Genomic DNA, 21,646 nt, shown 5'->3' on the forward strand with positions numbered 1-21,646 from the left:
ACTAACTCAATTGAGCTGCATCGGGAATGCCAAGAGATAGGTAATCGACGTGTATCAAAACTCAACTGCGCAGCAAAAAGGGAATTGAATTGTTTACGGTTAGACTTGCCATGAAGCTCCATGTCCGCGTCACTATTTCCTTTGCTAGGCAACTATACACAACTACTAGGCGACCTCTTTTTCCTTCTCTTGTCCATCATGATTAAAGTTAACGGGGCGACATGCTCTCCTATTCTAGCGGCCTTCGAGGGCTGTTGGCTGCCGATCTAGGACTGTAGTACATAGACTACCTAGATGACGATCTGGGTGTGAATGATGACGGGATTTGATGAACAGTCACAGCATTTTACTCGAGTCTTTCTTTTCTTCTTTTCCTTTAGTGACATCGTGACTTGATTATATGCTCGCTCAGGTACCCAATTATGAGTAGACACCTCTGCTTCTTCCCTCTCACCCTTTGAAGGTTGTTGTCAATGTCAGAAAATATCGTATTCACATTCGGCCAATTGGCACTGAACAAACAAGAAGAAAGGCTACAACCCATGCCCGCCCCTTTCTCTTCCCAGCATGTATCTAAGGCGACCAAAAAGTCGGGGGAAAGGGATATCTCTCGTCTGTCTAGTTTCCTAAAGGGGGAAAAAGAAACTTGCAGGGTGCCTTTTATGCACGGACAATCCCAGTCAGTCTGGGGCATGATAAGTCGAGAACTGGAGGCAGAAGCACTTCTTGCTTGACCGGGCGTATGTCGTAGCCCTTGTATCTGTATCAACCAACTGCAATGGAACGGTGGTGAAAAACGCCTCCCGGATTGCGAACGAGGGAACGAATGAGCGAGGGTAATTGACGCCATGCAGTTTGCGCGATGGATACATTATACAACACTGTGCCTTGAGAATCACAATATCAACAAGAGATATTTCGCCATTTGAGCTCAGCCATGCATTAGATACTTGGCACGGGCTTACACGGACAGACAGACATGGAATCTTTTCGGCATAGCATGTGCTCTCGCCGATCCGGAGCTTTCCCTATCAATTGAATCAATCTTTCTACAGTGACTATCATTCAATGTTCCTGTTTCTGTCTTTGTTTTTCCATAAGCCTTGTTGCGCCTCGTGGCAAGGGACGCGCTTCAGCGTTATGGCGTAGGAGGAGAAACATGACCAGTCAGAGAGCTACATGGTTCACCTTCTTTCCAAGATTTGGTGAGTACCTGCATAGCGTGTACTATGTATATCCTCATACAACTTGGCATAAACAACATCATGGATCTCTCGGTTGACAACTTGGTTTGTTTCATGTCCATCAAGCTTCAAATCAGTGCTGTTGGTACTGTAAGTACTGCCTGTACCTTGCTTAAGCTCCCCTGCCCTGCCCCGGAGAAAGTGGGCGAGGCATGGAAGATGTGGGGCCGGAGGGCCTCGGCAAGCATTGAATACAACCATGTATGTACACGAATTGCAACTGGGATCTGATCTGTATCTGTATCTGGCTGTCTCTTGAGTCAACAAACAGGTAATAGGACTAGGCAGTAAATTGAGTTTGAGAATACAACGACTACCGTCCTGGTTAGTTCAACATGTCAGTGAATTTCACTGGATCCCATCCCAGCATATCACACCATTTGGCTCAGGCAACAACACCTCCTCATGAGGCAGACAAGAACATAAATCTTCAAGTTAGGCTGCTGAAACTTGTCTTAAGGCAGTTTAGCTTTGCAGGTATTGGATAGGAATTTTGGGTTCAACAGCTTGTATTTTAAAGTTGAATATGGACTGTCACTGGTAGAGAAATCAAGAGGCTGTAGTGGTTGTCGGTTCTTTTTCCCCCTTCTGACTGCCTACCAAGTCAGTACCCAGAATATACAGTACGAGTGACTGACTCACCCGCTCGTCGCATCGTATCGTGTGTTCGTCACTCGTTGGCTCTTCCAGGTTTCAATCTCTCTTCTCTCTTTAACCCCGGCCACCTGGGCTTGGGGTGTATCACGGGGTCAACCAAGAGGGATCAATTAACCATTAGGTTGGTCACGTCCCCGCAAAAACATCCCTTTTTGAGCATCGTCTTTCTCTTTCTTTTTTTCGAGAGGCGCATTATTTATCTATCGAAAGTCAGACTCAGAGTCATCCAATTCACGATCCCCTGCGTATGTCTCAGTCCTTCACACCCATATCTGAGGCTGTCATTCAAGGAGGGGATACTTGTGTCTTGAGGCTGACTCTCGCACAGATCCCATGTACCCCTAACAACCTACCTTTCATTGATCCCTGTCGGGCGGGGGTCCAGGACTCAGGACTCGCTGGACTGCGGCAGTTCACACGCTAAAGACCAAGTACTCTAGGTACTCGACGCTACTTCGTAGGCACCTTTCCACTGCACGCAGCCACCTAGCCACCCATGAATCCCCATTTACCTCTTCTAGAAACCAGACTTTACTGAGTTTGGTAAGGCTTAATTTGTAGAGTCATTCGTCTTTTCACAGCCTCTTCATCCACTTTATCATTCAGAATCTACAGACTCTATTCTGCTCTGTTCCTTATGTTCTAAGCTTGCTTATCTCTGTCTTTTTTCATCTATTCTACATCATTACCCCATCATTCTACACTACTTCTCACACATACCCTGACAAATCTATCGTGAATTCCATTACCTCTCAAAAGCTGTATGTACTGTTTTAAGTTGTGTGACGCAACCTTCATAGCCTGGCCTCTGAGTCGGGTAGGGTCTGTCTCTGCACGCTTCTATTCCCGTCTATATGTACTTATATCAACGCTACGCCCTTTTCAGCAACACGTACGAATAATCGACCTGCATAATCCCATACTCTAGACTGCTGAATGATAACATCAACCCTTCTAGTCACCGCTATCGTCTACTTCCTTCCTCCCTAACCGCCCTTTCCGCGTCTTCGGTCACTTGGAACAAAGGCTCCGATCACGCTCAACAGTGCTCGCTCACAGTACAAACGGTTCATGCCAACAGACACTGCTCTACTTCGTATATGCGCCTGAGATTGGATTCAAAGGGTCCCTCGGTCTATCATTCTGGTGAGTGCTCGATATCGTCTTAGTCACCTGCCCTTGTCCGGCTGTCCTCCCCCCAGCCTGTCTGTATGGACTAGTGCAGTACCAGCATATACCTTGGTGCCTGTCCATCGTGTCCTGTCCTATCCTTATCCTTTCCTGTCGCACCAGTACAGTACCCAGAACACAAGCACAAGCATCGACACCCCTGCCTGACTGTCTCTGGCGCTGTGTTTCTTCTGCCTGTAGCGCTCGCTACAGGGGAATACAGTCCAGTCCAGTAAAATCACTAGGCCATACCTACTAGGTACCAATCCTAGGACTTGGGCCAGTCCGCGATCGCCATTGCTCGTGCCGTCACCATCATTGTCACACGCACGCATCCCCCCGGTGCACCGTAGCTTCTTGTTCATCCTTTTTCCCTTTTCTTTTTTGTTTTTAGTTGTCAAGTTGTCTTCCTCTCTTCATTTCTCTTCGTTTGATACGAGCTCTCGGCCTCGAACCCTGTTTGTTCTACATACTCTTCCCAACCACTGCTAACTTGCGTTTGTCTCGATACTGCAGTGCAGGCGCGCACCCGGGTCAAGACGCACCCTTTCGGATACTTACTACTACCTCACCACTACCTTTGCCTTTGAGCTAGGGCAGCTTTATTGTCTCGTCTCGTCTCATCCCGTCCGTCTTCGGCTGTTTGCCGTCCATAAGGGTCCTTACCTCTCTACCAACCATTTCCCGGTTCAACAACTCGCCAGCGCAGGATCTCGCCTCCGCCCTATTCTTCATCGCTTCCGACCTGGTTGATAAGCATATCCTTTCGACTTCGACATTCTTCCCGGGCCTTCTACTTTGCCTTTTGGCTCTCGCGACAGCTTCCCACCTTCCGTTTACATGCCGATTTATTCTGCGATCGACTTGGAACCTCATAAGCCTTAGGGCTACAAGACATCCGACTATCTTCCTACCATCGATAACAGCAATCAGGAAGCTATGGCGGGCCCACAGGAGTCTTCGACCTCCTCAGGGTCCAGGAAGTCGGGCAGTCGGGCTGTAGGACAGTTCAACATCGGCTCCGAGATTGGCAAAGGCAGTTTTGCTCAGGTGTATCTGGGCTGGCATAAGGTACGACACAGCTTTTACCCTGACTTTGCGTCGCTTCCCCATCATCGCACCAAGTTGCGCTACCAGTTTGTCGCCTTTGCATTACCTAGGCATCTTATCGGACTGCTGCCTTGGTATCACGGGTGACATACATGAGCGCATGCTCGATCCATATGCCTAGATCGCTAACAGACATGATAACAGGAAACCAAAGCTGCCGTCGCCATAAAGTCCGTCGAACTTGAACGCCTGAATAAGAAGCTAAGGGAGAATCTCTACAGCGAAATCCAAATTCTGAAAACATTACGCCACCCACATATTGTCGCCCTCCATGACTGCATTGAATCAACAAGCCATATCAACTTGATTATGGAATATTGCGAGCTTGGCGATCTGTCACTTTTTATTAAGAAACGAGAGAAGCTTGCCACACATCCTGCCACACATGACATGGCACGCAAATATCCCAGCGCGCCGAATTCTGGCTTGCATGAGGTTGTCATTCGACATTTCCTAAAACAACTGACTAGTGCCCTCGAGTTTCTGCGCAGCAAAAACTACGTTCATCGAGACGTCAAGCCCCAGAATCTACTGCTATTACCCTCACGGCCCTTCAGAGACCAAAGGAGTCGCCCAGTCATGCAAGCCAGCCAAGATTCATTAATTCCGATTTCTGGTTTGGCATCTTTACCTATGCTCAAACTTGCCGACTTCGGCTTCGCCAGAGTGCTTCCCTCCACTTCCCTGGCCGATACCCTTTGTGGGTCCCCCCTGTACATGGCCCCAGAAATTCTCCGATACGAACGATATGATGCGAAAGCCGATCTTTGGTCAGTGGGAACTGTGCTCTATGAGATGAGCACAGGTCGCCCTCCGTTTCGGGCCAGAAACCATGTCGAGTTATTAAGAAAGATAGAAGCTGCAGAGGATGTTATCAAGTTTCCTAGGGAGGTGAACATCACTCCTGAGCTCAAGGCTCTAATCCGAAGTCTCTTGAAGAGAAGTCCGGTCGAGCGGCTCAGCTTTGAGAATTTCTTCACACATCAGGTAGTCACCAGCGAAATCCCTGGTCTTGTAGAGGATGACATTCCCAAACCACCCCGGCAAGAACCACGAGAGTTGAGGTCAGCGTTTCAAGCGGGCTCGCCATCGCTATCGTCCCGCAGCCCCCGCCAGACCGGTCACGAGTCCCCAACGGAAGCTCTCGCCTCTAGATCTCCTAGAGAGAAGCAATCGAGATCACCACAGGTGGGAAGTCCGGGTGAGGGTCGATATGCTCGGCGATCGAACGAAAGTCAACGTGTCACTGGCAACTCCCCTCGTGAAGGTGGAGAGGGTTTGGGCATCCGCCGCCCTGTAGCTCATCATGCCGCGACCGCTCCTGTTCAACAGCTTATTTATGATCAAGCAGCGGGTCGCAATAGGGTCTCGCCACCCACCTCTCTATTGAACCAGGCACATAAAAATAGAACATTGAGTAATCCACCCATCACTGAGGAGGAAAGAGCAGCCCAGGATGTGGCACTGGAACGAGAATACGTTGTGGTTGAGAGACGACATGTTGAAGTCAATGCTCTGGCCGATGAGCTGGCAGCCAACGAGAAACTTGGCGATGCTTCGCAGAGATCCGGACCCATGACTCGGCGATATACTCAACAAGGGGCACCCACATCCACGACAGGTGCAATTTCGACACCATCGTCTCGTAATGCGCTGGTGACTCAGGGACGCCATGATCGTAAGTCATCATACGAGAAAGCTCTTTCTGCCAGCCCTGGCTCAGCATCAAGTGCCATTTCCAAGGCCATCCAAGATGCCAGTCTGCGTCTTTTCGGTTTCAAGGTTCCTCCGCTGCGAGCTTCACCAAAGGGCCCATCTCCGCCACTTTACCAAGCCTTTCCAACATACCCAACACCTCAAGCACCTGTTGGGCTCCTAGGAGACGGTAGAATTGTCCAGGGTACCGATGAGGACGGTAAAGCTGCGCAAACTATAGAGGAGCTCGCAACCCGAAGCGACTGTGTTTATGGATTCGCCGAAGTCAAATACAAGCAACTCGTTCCATTGGCGCCGTCCGCGGATCACATCTTGGGCGGTCTTGAGCCTGAACAGCTGGCTAACGAAGAGGACGGGTTGACTGTGGAAGCAATTGTGGCTTTATCTGAGGAAGCTCTTGTTTTGTACGTCAAGTCGCTTACCCTTCTCGCCCGAGCCATGGATATAGCTAGTCTATGGTGGTCAAAGAAGAGCCGAGACACGGGCACTGGCTTGTCCGCAGCAGCAGCTCAGACGGTCGTTCAGCGCATCAACGCTGTGGTACAGTGGGTTCGTCAACGATTCAACGAAGTGCTGGAGAAGTCAGAGGTTGTCCGTCTGAAACTCACAGAGGCGCAGAAGCAACTGCCTGAAGATCATCCCAGCCATCCATCCAACCATGGCACTGAGTCGATTGCTTCCTCAGCTGGAAGTCCCACGAAGCAAGTCTATCTTACTCCGGGTATCAGCGCCGAAAAGCTCATGTACGATCGGGCTTTGGAGATGAGTCGGGCTGCAGCCATCGATGAAGTCACCAACGAAAACCTCTCAGGTTGCGAAATATCGTATATCACGGCTATTCGGATGCTTGAGGCTGTATTGGACAACGATGAGGAATCGGGTTCCGAAACAAGAAGGCTGTCTACGGGTAAAGAAGCCGAGAGAGAGGCTGTCAAGGAAGTAAGCGGTGGCGAGCTTGACAGCGATGAGGAGGCTCACGTCCGAAAGAGTAAGTTGATTGTCTCTACGATCATGCACCAGATATGGACTAACAAACCTATAGTGATTAAAATGATCACAGGACGACTTGCTGCTGTGCGCAAGAAGCAACAAATGATTGCCGAGGCCAACAGCAAAACAAAGCTTGCTTATCAGCAGGCAGTGCGCCGTCGCAGCGGCGATATGACACCACGAAGTGTTCCCTCGTATGCATCTTCATGAGTCTCAGGAGACGAATTTCATAGCGAAGCGTCATGACTGATAACGATACCCATCATACCATTCTGAGATTTTGATGGATTTCCAAGTCTTTTTCTCTGCCATATCTGAATTTAGGGCGCTACGGGGTTTGACTTGCGACTCACAGGAGCATGTCAACAGCCAGTCATTGATTATAGGATCTATATGTAGCGGGCGTTTAAGGTTTTCGCATTGTCAAAAGAGCATCTCATACGGCGTTTTTTGTTTGTCTTTTTGTTGATTTCTTTCTTCCATTCTATTATTTGTTGCTTATTTCAGGGGTTGCTTCTGTACTTTTTGGATAAGGAGCAGCAGGCTTTGTCCATATTCTCGGACCGGACATACTAGGGTTTCATTTGAAGATAAGAGGCGGTTTGGGTTTGTGTGTATCAGTAGTGGCTCACAAGATAGCTCCATCGGGTCAAAAACAAGGTCTTCCACTTGTTCTTGCGCACCGCGGGTAGTTGCAGTATCAAGAGCCAAAGAAAGGATAAAAAGGGAAACAATGACAATTCTCAGGTCTGCCATGTGGAGTCCTGGTTTGGCAATCTTTCATCATGACCTGTAGTGAAGTTTCATTCATATCGACCAACAATGGTATCCCGCGATGTTTGTCTATGAAGTTCGGTTCAGTGATTGAAGAATACATGTTCATGATACACAAGTCCACGAATGTTTGTCTTGTTCAAACAGCAAACTTATCTTTACCATGGCTTGTTCCAGGGATACCGCTTGAATACATAATCCATCATGTGTCTTTGTTCTTCGTGTGCACAGTCTTGTATGTCTTCAACTTCGATTTATAAGTCGTCACGATGCTCATCTCAAATAACTCTCTCCAAATTTCATCAAGAATTCGTCAAACACTACAATAACAATGACTACCACAAATTCACATAGTCCCCCCCTATCTGACATTATGCGGGAGCTCGATCTCAACGCACCACCCCCTGCTCCCCTCGATCTGCTATCAACAGTCTCATCCCTCTTTGCCCGACGGCAAGAAAAGCTTGACAAGGAGTGGTTCGCTCTTGAGGACGCAGAAGAAGAGGCTGAATTTATTGCTGCTCGAGAAGCTGCGCGCAAGAGATTAGAAGAAGAGGAAGAGGAAGAGGCGGAAATGCTGGACAGACTGGAAAGAGCCCTCGTTCCCACTCCTCGAATCAAGGATACGGAACCTTCCAAAGAGGAGATCGAAGCTCTTGTCAACAAAGAACTTGCCAAAGAAGAGAAAGGACTTGGTTTACGTCGGGCCAAGCACGAGACAGCAGAGGAGTATGAAAAGCGGATGGTTGCGCTGGAGTATCGTGTTGACTGTCTCGACATCATTGAAAAGGAACGGAAGCAGAAAGGGCCTGTCCACTACGTAGACGGGCTACCCACCAACGTTGTCATTATCGATCGCCACTTTCGCCCTATCCCGGAGACTCCTGCAGGCAACTTTTCTTGCCTTCAATGCGAGGTTCTGGATAGAAGGTGTGGACGTACGAGTGACGACGCACACATCTGCGACCCTTGCGTACGGCTTCGGAGACGATGTATGGTCAAGCATCAATGGACGCAGGAAAGCAAGCTCATGAAGTCGTGGAAGTTTGCTAAAAGTCAACGCTACGGATACGACAACCTAAAGGACGAGAGAAGGAAATGGGTGTGGAGGTTGAGGTTGAGGAAAAGGGAGAAGTTCAAGGTCTTTCAGCCTATGCCGGCGTGGCCAGGAAAGAAGGGCTCGAATGTCAAAACTGGTCAGCAAAACACGCCTAAAAGGTGGCAAGACTACCTGAAGTCTACTTGACCTGAGGATGAGTGAGAGAATGAGCGATTCGCGCGCTGAAAAAGGAGCTGACTAGCATTTCTTTGAATATCAATATCAACCACCATGTCTCCCCCGAAAAATTGCCCATCACGATCTAAAATAGCGCGCCGCTGCGCTCGTTAAGTTTTCAGTGAATTCCATATTCCCATCATTCCAAAAGCCCAATGCTCTAATGTTGCCGCTGTGAAACACACTCCAGCATGGGGTGTGGTGTTTATGACTTGACTTCTCCCGTGATGATCCCACAAAATACAAATCACCAGTGCGATAATGCAGGCTCAAATGTTTCCCGTAAATTCTCTTGGATTAGGTTCCTGAGCGAGACTGCACGGTTCCTACTTCTGCATCCCTTTCGTGCAGTAGCATAGTGTCTGCAATTTATCCAGCCGTCGTCGCAAAGTACGTACTGGATGAAGAAGACCCCGAACTTAGCGTAGACGAATATGGACTACTTTGATACGAGTTAGCAAAAGATTCTAGGCTCAGGATGTCCGAACTTACCAGGTCAGTTCATCTCTCAAGCTGTAGCAGTCAAGTTTTCGGTGGCTGGGGGGCGGGACAAGGTCAGGCAACGACCAGGGCATCGGCCTGAGTGCATTCTGAGGCTGCCAAGAAGACATAACCATTTTGTCCAGACGCTTGAACAGTTCTACATTCTTCGTTGTACCGCATAGCCACTTGTGCCCCTTCGCTCCTTGGGCTGTGATTCTGCGCATAGGATTCAGTCTCAGACAGCTCAGGACAAACTTGGCCGCATCAACAGAAGGTCGTTTCTGTAAGTAGCTGAAAACTCGTGTGACGTATTGTCGAATCTCCTCTTCAGCCATTTGATTGAGCACTGCATCATGATGATCAGATACTAAGAGCGTGATAGCAACAACGCCTAAAGACCATATGTCAACGGCTGTCGTATGAGCTTCGCCGGTTGTTTCAAATTCCCTGTATATGTCAGCTAGTGTCACAGCTTCATTATCATATGGCATACGGTGCTTGATATCCTGCGGTTCCAGCATTTGTAATCATTCTGCTCCGTCGAGGGACGGCAGAAGTACCAAAATCAGAGAGCATTACTCGATGGTACGCGATCCTGGGAGAATAGGCCAGGAGTATATTTTCCGGCTTGATGTCGCGGTGAACGATGCCCTTCTCGTGAAGATACGCAAGTGCCCGAACCACTTGGCGAATGATGATTATGGATTCGGACTCTTTGACAATGCCGCGCCGCATAATGAATGACATGAGGTCACCGCCCGAAGCAAGTTCCGTAAAAGTGTAGCTGGCGGTGTCAGTACGTCTCTCAGTAGATAATGAAGACACTCACAGTGTGTGTGGAGACGATATTGCATCCACGTAAGACAGGATGTTGGGCTATATCGGTCAGTGGTGTTCTCAGTACATAAGGAATAGCAGTAGAGCTCTGCTTCTGGCCAAAGAACCGGAGCAGACTCTGTTGACAGGGTGGCTGGTTCCATGTCTTGTTCCACCAGAAGCTGAGAGCTTTCTACTTCCACGGGAGACAGTAAACTCACATGGTTTAACTGCCGCAAAATATCCGCTTCCTGGAACTTGCGTCGTATATCATTTTGGGCGTTCTTCCCATGGATCTTATCAAGGTTGACCAACTTGCAGACCAACTGCTTTCCTGTTTGAACGTCGTTGGCGAGACATACGGCTGCTTCTGCTCCGTGGCCGAGGCAGTGATCAGTCAGCTCATACTTGCTGGCAAACAGCTGTTGGTCGTTAGTCTTAAGCATCCATATGGTATTGGAGTCGCATCCGGTAATACCTTGGACTCCTCTTGTTGTAGGGCGGTCAAATCATGGCGAGGAGATGGTTGATACTGGACGACTGTGAACTTCTAGTACGGTCGGATCTCAATCACATCACCATGTTGCAGCAGGTACCCGGGGCTGATGCGTGGACCAGAGCCAATAAGCCTCCCATTCACCAAAGTCCCATTGGAAGACTTGCGGTCCCGAACGTAGATGTGATTGACGGTTGGCTCATACACGACAACATAAACCTCGCAGTGGTTTCGGGAAACTAGCATGTCTGGATCGTTGTCGATGGCCAAGGAACTGTGCAACTTTGTCAATATCTTTCTTGCATTCCGTGCCTTTCCACTCACTTGGTACGAATGTCTCGCCCAATTTTGAAGATCTCTCTTTCGTACACGGGAAACAACACTGAGACAAATTATTAGTGGGTGGCACTAAAGGGGGCAGAGATCGTGTCGGATCGTGAGATCTTTATTTTGTCTCTGAGAACGTACGCTGAGATTGATTATTGCTGCTGATGTCAACCAAGTGAAGATACACTACTGGTGATTCCTGAGGTGGCCCCGCTGTGCTGTCGTCCATCTTGAGGCTCACAGGTTGCAATTCGATGTTCGGATTTGCTAGTGTAAGTGCTTTCTTGTGTAAGTCGAGGGAACAGAATATTTGTAGCAAGTTTCTTTGAAATAAGTCTTCTGTGCGATGGTCATGATTCGCACCTTTAGATTCCAATTGAGAGGTAGCCTCATTATTGTTCATTGAGGGGCTGCCTATTATCGTATTCGAACAATGCCCTCCTCGTACCTTCCGTTCTATTCAAGTGAGCTGTGCCTGTACTGTGTATTTCACAGTGTGTCCCTTTCTCACACGGCCTCGTCCCCCACCAAAATGTTAACAATAGCAGGCACGATCGAGGGTTAACAGTCACGTGACATTTTGCACCACCACTTTATTAAAGGAATTATTTTCCCCAAGCTTCAAAGTTGTTCCTTATCTCAACAAGTTTCTCATCCACGAAAGAGTAAGTTTACGCGACCCTACCCTGGCCATGGGCTAGTAGCTTCCGGACATGCATAGAGCTAAGCTCTTTGCCACCGTAAAGCTATCTGCTCTCGGCGGTTTGACTTGCACAGTTGCTGACAGCTTTCAACAGCACCGTCGATCAAGATGAGAGCCAAATGGAGAAAGAAGCGGGTTCGCCGCCTCAAGCGCAAGAGAAGAAAGATGAGAGCTAGATCGTAAGTTGCGTCGGTTCTGATGATATTGTGAACGTCGCTGACCATCTTCGCAGCAAATAAACGCATCGCAACTCAACCTGACTTGACACATCTCTCATGATGTTACGACCTCGCACGCCTCAACGATACCTTGGCCGAAGCAGGGCACCTGCCATTCTGGCACCTCTGGGATTTCCCACAACGCATTGAGCTGGGATTTGACTTTGGGAATTACGTCAGGGTGATTGAACCCCGCACTTGAGCGGCTGTTGTGGCACACAATGAACATTATGGTGGATGGAATTATGACAATCGGATGGTTAGGCATAAGGCGGTGTTGGATCGACTACTATCAAATGCTCACCAACACGAAGCATCAGAACAAGATTCTAAGACAAAGAAATACAGGATTACCTGACAACTTTTGTGTGCTCTGTGATTGTGCCCTCGTGATGTAGATCCTAGCTGGCAGAAGCGGGGAAGCTTGCTCTGTCGCGCGCAAAGCTTGTCGCATTTTGCAAAGCCAAAGCTCATCAAGCTTTGATTTATTATACGGAAGAATCCGTTAATCTCGCAATCAATACCTTCAGCTGAACATGATGCATTTCATTATCGTCAATTGAAGTCTTGTGCGTGAAACCCTGTCTCACCAACCCGCATTGGCACGACGTCACTGCTCTTAGCGGCATCGATACTTCTGTATAGAATCAAACTTTTGATGGATTTCATTGTCCATTATGGGTGTAACTTTAAAATAAGCTCTAATGAGCATTGCGCTTACCTCGCGACTCCAATTGAGAGAAAAGAACACGATTATGATCTCATCGTAAACCTGTAGCTCATTGCTCTGGTCGCAAGTTGATTTTTGCATGGATCTGCTAGCGACAGGTACCTACTCTGTATTATTGACATCTCTCCTGCATGCAGCTTTAGTGGGGCACATACAACTCCTTGACCGCCTTCCCTGCCAGCCTCCGTTGTCGGTTAAAGAGCGGAATTATTGTTTTCTGCCGGCGAGAGGTGGGATAGTCGAAAAAAAAATCTTAGATCCTGGATATCCTCAGCGACAAAGCACCGCAGCACAACATGGGTTCAGAAAAGCGCAAGAGAAGCGGAGACACAACCTCCAAGCCAAAAAAGAAGGTCGCCATCGATGCATCTCCCTCGACCTCGGTATCTTCTGTGCTTAGGCCTAAGCATTGCCCACCCGTGATTGGTACGAACAGCCTCTTTTGAACATGACTGCGATCAATCGATACTAATATTGCAACTGTAGCTACGGCTGTTGGATTCGATGTGCCAAAGAGCATTCCATTCCACTCATATGCGCCCAAAGATGCTGCCAAGTCGAAGGCCAAACAGGCAAAGTCAGCCGGCGAGAAGGACTTCTTGTTGCACTCCAACGCGCACCGAACTATGGACTACACAGTCAAGGCAGACGGAGCTAGAGGTGCTAAGCCAGCCCTGAACCACTTCCTCGGAATATACGACCCCAAGACCGGCAAACTCGAAGTGGTTGAGGCAAAGAAGATGACTATGCGGGCATCAGTACGGGCAAAGCAGAGCGCTGCTGCTGCCGCTGGCGAGCGCGATGCCAACCAGGTATGCTTGGCGCAACATCGCATGCGGGCTCATCTTGCTAACAGATCACAGACTATGATGCAACTCAAGACCGACCTTGGCCAAACATTCGGTACCAAGAAGGCGAAGAAGGCGATCCAGGAGAATGTCTTGAACGCCATTGCACCCCAGAAGAAGGCCGGAGAAGCCCCTACAAAGATTGACGCCGCGGCTCGCGCCATGCTCAGTTCCGTCGGAGAGGTTACATCTACCATGGCTTCAAGAGAAGAACTACAAGCGGTTGTGGATGAAGCCAGGCCTGTGCCCATCCCCAACTTGGAAGCGACCGAGATCCAAGACGTTTACGATCCCAAGAGAATCATCGGAGCCAATATCCTCGAACTGGTGCCAATTCGAGAATGGCAAGAAAAGGTCCAGCATAAGGAGAGCATTCAGGTGCCTTCACGGTTTGTGGCTGCACGTGTGACCCGAGTGGCAGGCAACGAAGACGCTGTGGACAGACTTCGTGTGCTACGATACTTCTTCTTCGTTCTGCTCTTTTACCTTCACTCCAAGCCCGGAAAGGCTCGCGGTACTCGGTCCATACCTCCACGCGACAAGCTCAGGGAACTCCTTGCTCCCGCGCCTGAGGCCGTTGTCGAGAGCATTCGCCGAAAGTTCTCCGACCGAGGCGAGATGCGAAAATTCCACATCGACCTCCTGATCACACATTGTTGTGTATTCGCTAGCATCATCGATAACTTCGAGGTTGATACACAGAACTTGCGTGATGACCTGAAGATTGATCAGAAGACGATGAACGCTTACTTCCATGAAATCGGTGGCCGTGTCAAGCCTGTGACGAACAAGGAGACCAAGGCCACGGTATCTCTGGCACGATTGGCGCTACCTCTGAACTTCCCCAAGCAGAGACATATCGCTCCCAAGCGTCGATAGAGAGGCTATGAACATGGCGCTCTGAGAAAAAAGGCATTGCCACATATCGTTTAACATGCGACGCACTCTGATGATGATAGAAAAGCAATTGCATGTCGAATCGCGAAGGAGTCGCTTTCGGCGAAGGAGTTTGTTATTACATATATTATTAGTCTATTTTGGTCAAAATACAGTCTATGCTCGGGGGCGCCGTTATTTTCTCGCCTTACAAGTTCAATATCCCGGCTTGCTTACGCAAAGAGCTTCAATTTAGACAGCGCAGTTGGTATTGCTCAATTTCTTGCTCGGTATCAGCCATGTCTTGGCTTGTCTGTATGACGTGTTGTCTACCGGGCTGCCTCTAAGCTTGATGTAAAAATAGACGACTTTCGTCTTCCTGAGGCCCAGGTTGTAGTCAGCCCGTCCATAACCTCCCCGGTCCCAATTCCGATTGTGTACTTATGCAGTCCTAGGTAACAAGCAGAAGAGATGGCTTCTAAGCATTCGGGTATAGAAATAAACAGCCTAAAAATCCCAATCTAAATAGCATAAGTAGGTTATTCAGGTCATTCAGGTTATTCAGGTCGAAATTGTTAGGTTTTTTATTTTTATACTGTTAAGTATACCCTAATAATAATAAAAGTAGCGTCCTCCCTAGCCCGCGTCACTTCATCTGTTCGAGCCTCCGACTAAACCTCAGGAGGAAAGTCGAGGATTGCCGTAAACACAGTAATCAAAATGAACATCATCCTGATGAGGTTAGTGAACGTTCTCAAGAGCAATAACAAGAAGGACTTACAGGTTGAAGTGAGCCAAGTCAACAGCCCAAAAACCAAGCTTCCAGTGCGCCTCGTAAGGAAAGACAAATGTCAGAGGCGTGTTTGACCAGGTGAAGTAGAAGATGACGAAAAATAATGCCGTCAAAAGAGCCACGATCCTGAAGACGTAACGGGCGGCAGAATGTTTGGCGTGGCTTCTGAACAGGACGACAATTGTGATCAGGGGAAGCAACCACCCGAAAACGCTCGCGACGGCGAGGAAGACAAAGGGCACCGGAGTCGAATCAATGTAGTAAAGGGGATTTCGTGCAATGGCATCGTCTTTCCAATTGTCGAAGGCAGTAGCGGTCTTGATGTAGCGTCTCAATTCTTCGTGATATCGGTTGGCAGAGATAGTGCTTAGGAAGATGTTGATGAAGCTTGTCAAACTCAAGAGAGTAAGGAACAACACTAACGTCAGGCGGACAGAACGTTCCCAGGGCTTAGATCCTGGACGTTGCATGATGTCTATGGGGGGATTTGTTCTGAATTGATGCAAGTGATGGATGCAGGTGATGGATGCAAGTGTAGTGTGCAGATGGGTGAAGCCAACCAAGAAAGCAAGATGATGATGAGGATGGAAGAAGAGAGTTGGGAGACGGGAGGGGGGAGGATGTGGTTTTATTCACCAGATGACCTCGAGTGCCTTCCCTTCCATTGAACTTGATACTGCCGGGGAAGCTACCATAGGTGCTCGGATGATGCATGGTAAAATTGGAAGGCAACACCTGCTCAGGCTAGGTATAGGAGAAAAGTTGGCCTCCTACGTCTTATGGTATAAAACAAGTAGTAAGCTAAGAACTACAGTCTAAATAGCATAAACTGGTCTACCAGTTTCGTCTCTTATGCTTCTAGCGGCCAGATTTTCTGATCTGAGGCCAGGTAGCAAGGTAGGTAGGTAGACAGACAGTGACAGCAGAGAGTCATAGGCCTCAGTGGGCTCCTTCCATTCATTCATTCATTCTTACCTGCCTTGCTACAACCCACCTGGTAAGGCAGGTATGGCCTGGCAATGCGTCTTCTGGTATCCGGATCTCTTTAACGGCCAGTTTGGTTCGAATAGATGGTACGTGAACTGTCTCCATTAGTATCTAGTGAAAGCCCGGTGCTGTCTTTGTTCTTGGTCGATCACGTATTCTGTTTCTGTGGATAGGACTTGTTGATACTGTTCGATTATCTCCAATGCTGTAACCAATATTTAATATGACTTCCGTGACTAGACTGGGTATCCTAAAGCTTGTGTCGTTTGGCACCAGTTGCAAGCTTTGCAAACTCCTCCTGCGGTACTCCGGTCATGAATCTCTCCAAGCCGGCAAAAACTTCATGTACATTCTGCGTGTGCATGATATCCATCTCAGGCTTCCTAAGCAGCTTCTTGATTCCAATCAAGCTGTCACCGTTGAGATGATCTCCCAGCCTCTCATCCACCTCATGTAACACCCTTGCCCTGAACTTGGCATCGTCGCCCTCGTCAAATATGGCGTTGACAAATCCACAGCGCTCCAGTTCTTGAGATCCGATGCGACGACTCATGATAAGTGCTTCATTCGCTCGCGCAGGCCCGAGACGCAGTGCTAGAGCTCGTGACGCGCCGCCCTCGGCAACAAGACCGATAGATGAGAATGGTGTGAGGAGGAAGGTTGAAGGAGCACAGTAGATGAAGTCGGCAAAGGCGACTAACGCAGCTGTGAGGCCGATAACAGGACCATTGAGACCAATGACGAGAATCTTGGGGTGAGTTGCAAAAGCGTGTGTGATGTTTAGATTGTTGGCGACAAAAGTTTGTAGCAACTGTTTGTGCGAATCGTTGTCTTCTCCCGGTGCTTTTCGAGTGATTCCCACATCGGCTCCTCTGTTAAGTGTCAGTCTTGCATCTCCTGGACATGATATATTTAAAGTGAAGGGCAGTGCATCGAGTGAATTATATGCTGGTTTGCTTACGCTGAAAAGAAGCGGCCCTTTGCCAAAATCACTGTGGTGAAAACCTCATCATGAGTGGCAATCTCTCGTAGTTTTTGAGCAAGATCGTAGTACTGTGCGGCAGTGAAGGCGTTGAGCTTTCGTTCATTGTGAATCGTCAAAATGGCTGTACGGCCGCGATATTCAAGATTGAGAACAGATTCTTCTGCCATGTTGGAGAGATTCGGCGAAAGAATGTCGCTTTTATTTTTAAAGGCAGTTTGGACGGGGTAGAAAAAGAAGTCGATCCGACATTAATGAGCTGAAAGATTAGGGGACAAGACTGTAGAACAAGGAGTCGGTGTTGTCTTCTTATTCAATACTTCAGGGTAATGACTTACATGGGGGATTGATTACCATTACCCCAGATTAATGGCGGGGAGGACTCCACAGCCATCAACATGCCTCGGCATGGAATGGAGATATAGCCGACAGCTAACCTTGCATCATCTTCAAGATCGCTCAACTAAATAAGAGCTAGCTTATTGGAAGACACTGAACACTGAATTGCGGTAGCAGTGGGAAAGGTTACTGCTCTCATGGTATCAGAAGAATTGATCGCTGGAAGCCCAAGAGACTAAATTAGTAGGTTACCTTATGCTTCTTAAACTACAGTTTTTAGATTGCTTATTTTTGTATCCTACCTAAGTAGGAGGCCAATAATGCGAGTATATGTCCATCTTGTGTAGGAAGATAATATAACAAGATGGTCGGTAAAAGCACGTTACCTTTGTTGTATGCTGTATGATGCAATTGATATTCATATCGCATGGTTCTATTGCTTGATGTGAATATTTAGACCCAGTCAGATGTTGCCAGCTCATAGTGCATCGAATGGCTGTCTGCCAGAGCAAAGCCGTGGCTGAGCTTTCTTGCTTATAAAGAGGAAACAAAGGTACTCTTTTTAATCTGTTTTATCTTTTATATGATTAAACTGTTGATGATTCTACTTATCCATCAACATCCATCATGGCTGCCATTGCATTCCAAGCCTTTAAGACCCCGGATCTTGACGAACCCTTGGCCAGTGCTACGTTCGCCAAATACGACCAGTCAACCGCAGAATGACATCCTTTCCAACGAGGTGACCAATCATTCTTCCATGGGAAAGAGAAAACAATAAAAGATGTATCAACAAATGACAGAAACGATGATTTCGTCGCCAATTGGCCAATGGACCGCGCCTTTTCACTTTTACCCAAGTCCCTAGGTTGTACAAGACGGATATGATCCATTATAGACTACCAAACAACTCCTTTGCCCAACCGGGGGGGGGGGCAGCAAAAAAAAAGAAAGAAAAAAGCGACTCCAACAAATGCTTGTACACGGATCAGGCTGAGCTTCTCTTTGGTTGGTTGGCCATGGCGGACAAATACGGTACGGCATTACCACACCAAACAAGCATTTGCATGGACGAGAAGCCAATGGAATACCAACAATTTCATGTTGGTGTGTTTCAATGGGCTGAGGATTGTGAGCACGGGACCGACCATGTTCTTCTTACCTACTAAGGTCCTCACATTTAGGACAGGTATCCATCTAGAGTCGAGTCAGGCGCTCTTGTTGGGGTTTGAAGAGATTGGCTATTGGTTGCCTGCATCATTTCCAGACCCGTCTTGATGCACCCGCATCATCAAAGTCGGGTCACGGTTATCAAAGAAATCAAGCGCAGCAACAAATTGGGGCACTCCAACTGAGACATTTAGAGGCCTCTAAGTATTGGGTGAATCACAGTCAGCTTGACCTGGTCGTCCCTGTTCAGAGGCATCCAATCCACCACCACCGCACACCTCCCATATCAAAATCAGCACAAGCATGGATAGACCACGACGTTTAGCAAGAGGAAAAGGGAAAAGGAGGATTTCCAAATCAAGGAATTGGCTCAAGCTGTGCTACGCGACACACGCTGCAATCCCAATCCATGCTCATGCTCATGTTCATGCTCCCCTGACGAACCGAACTTGTTGGGTCGCCTTGGATCTTTGTACAATCATTTTCTCGGCCACTCCCGTGATACATGTTGTATAAGCTATCTCATATGCTAGATATCCCGATGTTGGTCGAACCAAATCTATAAACAACCTCGATCAAGCGATTTAGTGGCTTTCGAATGCAGCTCACTTTATCTCGTCTCGTTTCGTCTCAACCAGGCCACTTTCTTTACCTATCTTTTGTGCACCCCTGGCATTTCAAATATAATATTTATAGGCAGCCGGGAATCTGACATTGGATGGCAGTGGCATAGCAGTGGCACTGATATATCTACTATCACTTCTGGGCAGCTGTCTGCCTTGCACTGGCTCTGGCTCTGGCACCGACCATCACGTCACCCGAATGAACTGCAACTTTTATTTTCCTTCGCATTCACATCGCAACGAAATTTAACTCGAACCTTAAAGATTTCGGGCGAGAGCTTTTCTCACCAAAGCCTTTCTTCCCTTCACTCACCAAAACAATAACGACCAAATCTTACTCCGTCTCTGGAAAGATTTGGTCAATATTGTGCTGCAAAGGTATACAACCTCGATTTTACTTCTTGATATCTATCTCTCACAGCGACTGACTCCGCCCAGGCATCACTTTTCTGCATAAACACAGCAGAAAGAAGAATTTGCTATTTCGGCCTCTGTGTTCCCTTTGTGGTCGCAAGCGGTAACCCTCGCTTCTTCATCCACCTGCTATCACATGTACTGCAGAACCCTGAACCAGTCGCTTCCTTTTGTCGTACCCGGCATCTCCAAGCCAGTCGGCTGGGACTGTCAACAAGTCACCGCAGTATTTCTAGCGAAAGCAAATATCCTTGGTTTCTCGGAGCAGTAGCTACCCTACCATCGAACTTCCCTCAAGGCCATCAACGCCCACCCGCCTGGCAGAGATATTCTCAACTTCATATACATTCACTCAAAACGGAACTTGCTTGTCAACCGATGACTACTGGCTTTCAACTTTCTAAAGTGTTGAAGAACTAGCTTCCACTTAGCTTATTAGTTTCTACGTTTGCGTTGACACTCATAATACTCGATGGTACTTGGCGGCAAAGAGAGAACAGTATGGAGCCATTCAGCGAACAGGAGAAGGTATGTGTCAAGACAATTTACCATCGTGATCACAGGCTAATATCTACCAGCGACAACTTCTTACTGAGATACTCAAGCAAAGCCAAGTCGACAACCACCAATTGTACAGAGTCATTGGGCACTTCAATATTGCGCCTAACTGGTTTCACCTGGCATTGCCAAACGGTAAGTCAGACACCAATATGTACATTTCCGTAGACCCAACTCATCGTCTTCTATAGGTCGCAACCTAGCCCAGTGTCAGGCGACTCTTGTGATGATCGGAAACGAAGTAACTGCGCAAGGGACCAAACGAAAAGCTCCAGGCGATGGACAAAGCAGTGAATGTGGTAATGGCGTTCAACCGTCCGGCTCTCAAGGGCCTCAGGCGCAGCCTCTACATACTGCAGCACAGAATCCTCAAATGAACGTGCAGCACCAGTCAGCCATGCCTGCTAACCCCCAGCAGTACCAGCATCAGCCTGGGCCTCCACCTAAGAAGAAGGGTCGTCCAGCCTACGCCGGTAGAAACGCAGTGGGCCAGCAACCTTTCAACCCTCGAGCTCTTGCTCCCATGCCTAATCAACAAATCGTACAGAATGGACAGCCGTCTTTCCGGCCTATTGCTCCGGCTCCTCAGCTGTATCCTAGCGTGGTCGCGGTGATTGAGCCAGTTGTTAACAGTGGCATGAATCAGGGGCTTATGTGTGCACCACCATCGCAACAGCGGGGTGGAGTAATGAAAACGCATAGGTACCAGACGGAGATGGATCGTCAGAGAAGTGACCAAAAAGCCCTTGCGGCACTGAGCCGAGTAGGAACACCCCTTTCCTTTTTGTACATGAGTTGCTTGAGTTACTAACTGGTGTCTTTGCAGCTTCCAGGGCAAGCACCCGATCGCCCTAGATCAAGCAGTGACGCAATCCATAGCGTTTCGAAGCAGGAGGCAACCGAGCAAGACCGATCACGCTCTGTTGAGTTAATCGAGTCAAAGGAGCACATCAGCGACGCTGAGGATGATACACCAGAAAAGGCGCGGAAACAGAACAATGGAAGCCCCGAACCGAGCAAGGTTCTACGCCGCAGTCAGCGTAAGGTTTGATTATCAAGGGACATAGGAGTAAAGGAGAATTTTGTATGAGTTTTACGACATGCGGTGGCTGGAAGGCCAGAAGAGAGGATTACAGGGCCATCTTCATCATTCACTCCATGTACAGCCCCTGATAAACTAGAGCTATAGAGCTGTAAGATATATGTACGACTACAAGTCTATTTGCTAGGTTTTTACAAATCGCGATCGCAAGCGGGAAGCCTCCAAATGTGATTTCAGAAACATTATAAATATATGAATCATATCAATCTCCGCTAAATACATATGATTTGGTGCCTTGAACTGG

General features: G+C 48.2%; 7 protein-coding genes across 7 annotated transcripts; 4 read left to right on the forward strand and 3 right to left on the reverse strand.

The window, feature by feature from the left end:
- Nucleotides 1-4,010: 4,010 nt before the first annotated feature.
- Nucleotides 4,011-7,097, forward strand: FSST1_010680 (serine/threonine protein kinase ATG1; the record flags this gene model as incomplete). The annotated part of the gene is made up of 3 exons (XM_083233736.1): nt 4,011-4,142; nt 4,326-6,885; nt 6,940-7,097. 3 exons carry the CDS (start codon nt 4,011-4,013, stop codon nt 7,095-7,097), a joined length of 2,850 nt encoding a protein of 949 aa, XP_083080376.1.
- Nucleotides 7,098-7,992: 895 nt separating this feature from the next.
- Nucleotides 7,993-8,907, forward strand: FSST1_010681 (uncharacterized protein; the record flags this gene model as incomplete). Its single annotated transcript, XM_083233737.1, has 1 exon — nt 7,993-8,907. One exon carries the CDS (start codon nt 7,993-7,995, stop codon nt 8,905-8,907), a length of 915 nt encoding a protein of 304 aa, XP_083080377.1.
- Nucleotides 8,908-9,425: 518 nt separating this feature from the next.
- FSST1_010682 (kinase-like domain-containing protein) lies at nt 9,426-11,462 on the reverse strand (the record flags this gene model as incomplete). Its single annotated transcript, XM_083233739.1, has 8 exons — nt 9,426-9,867; nt 9,914-10,204; nt 10,250-10,296; nt 10,458-10,658; nt 10,715-10,776; nt 10,816-11,006; nt 11,057-11,114; nt 11,201-11,462. The coding sequence occupies 8 exons, from the start codon at nt 11,460-11,462 to the stop codon at nt 9,426-9,428; spliced, it is 1,554 nt and encodes a 517-aa protein (XP_083080378.1).
- A 1,544-nt stretch (nt 11,463-13,006) lies between these two features.
- FSST1_010683 (DNA-directed RNA polymerase I subunit RPA49) lies at nt 13,007-14,437 on the forward strand (the record flags this gene model as incomplete). The annotated part of the gene is made up of 3 exons (XM_083233740.1): nt 13,007-13,136; nt 13,197-13,522; nt 13,574-14,437. 3 exons carry the CDS (start codon nt 13,007-13,009, stop codon nt 14,435-14,437), a joined length of 1,320 nt encoding a protein of 439 aa, XP_083080379.1.
- A 668-nt stretch (nt 14,438-15,105) lies between these two features.
- On the reverse strand, nt 15,106-15,697 carry FSST1_010684 (uncharacterized protein; the record flags this gene model as incomplete). The annotated part of the gene is made up of 2 exons (XM_083233741.1): nt 15,106-15,166; nt 15,216-15,697. The coding sequence occupies 2 exons, from the start codon at nt 15,695-15,697 to the stop codon at nt 15,106-15,108; spliced, it is 543 nt and encodes a 180-aa protein (XP_083080380.1).
- A 767-nt stretch (nt 15,698-16,464) lies between these two features.
- On the reverse strand, nt 16,465-17,366 carry FSST1_010685 (ClpP/crotonase-like domain-containing protein; the record flags this gene model as incomplete). Its single annotated transcript, XM_083233742.1, has 2 exons — nt 16,465-17,086; nt 17,176-17,366. 2 exons carry the CDS (start codon nt 17,364-17,366, stop codon nt 16,465-16,467), a joined length of 813 nt encoding a protein of 270 aa, XP_083080381.1.
- Nucleotides 17,367-20,243: 2,877 nt separating this feature from the next.
- Nucleotides 20,244-21,351, forward strand: FSST1_010686 (uncharacterized protein; the record flags this gene model as incomplete). The annotated part of the gene is made up of 4 exons (XM_083233743.1): nt 20,244-20,270; nt 20,321-20,435; nt 20,492-21,063; nt 21,127-21,351. The coding sequence occupies 4 exons, from the start codon at nt 20,244-20,246 to the stop codon at nt 21,349-21,351; spliced, it is 939 nt and encodes a 312-aa protein (XP_083080382.1).
- Nucleotides 21,352-21,646: the final 295 nt, after the last annotated feature.

The sequence above is a fragment of the Fusarium sambucinum genome, chromosome III (assembly GCF_050947815.1).
Source record: "Fusarium sambucinum isolate potato_lamoka chromosome III, whole genome shotgun sequence".
NCBI lineage: Eukaryota > Fungi > Ascomycota > Sordariomycetes > Hypocreales > Nectriaceae > Fusarium > Fusarium sambucinum.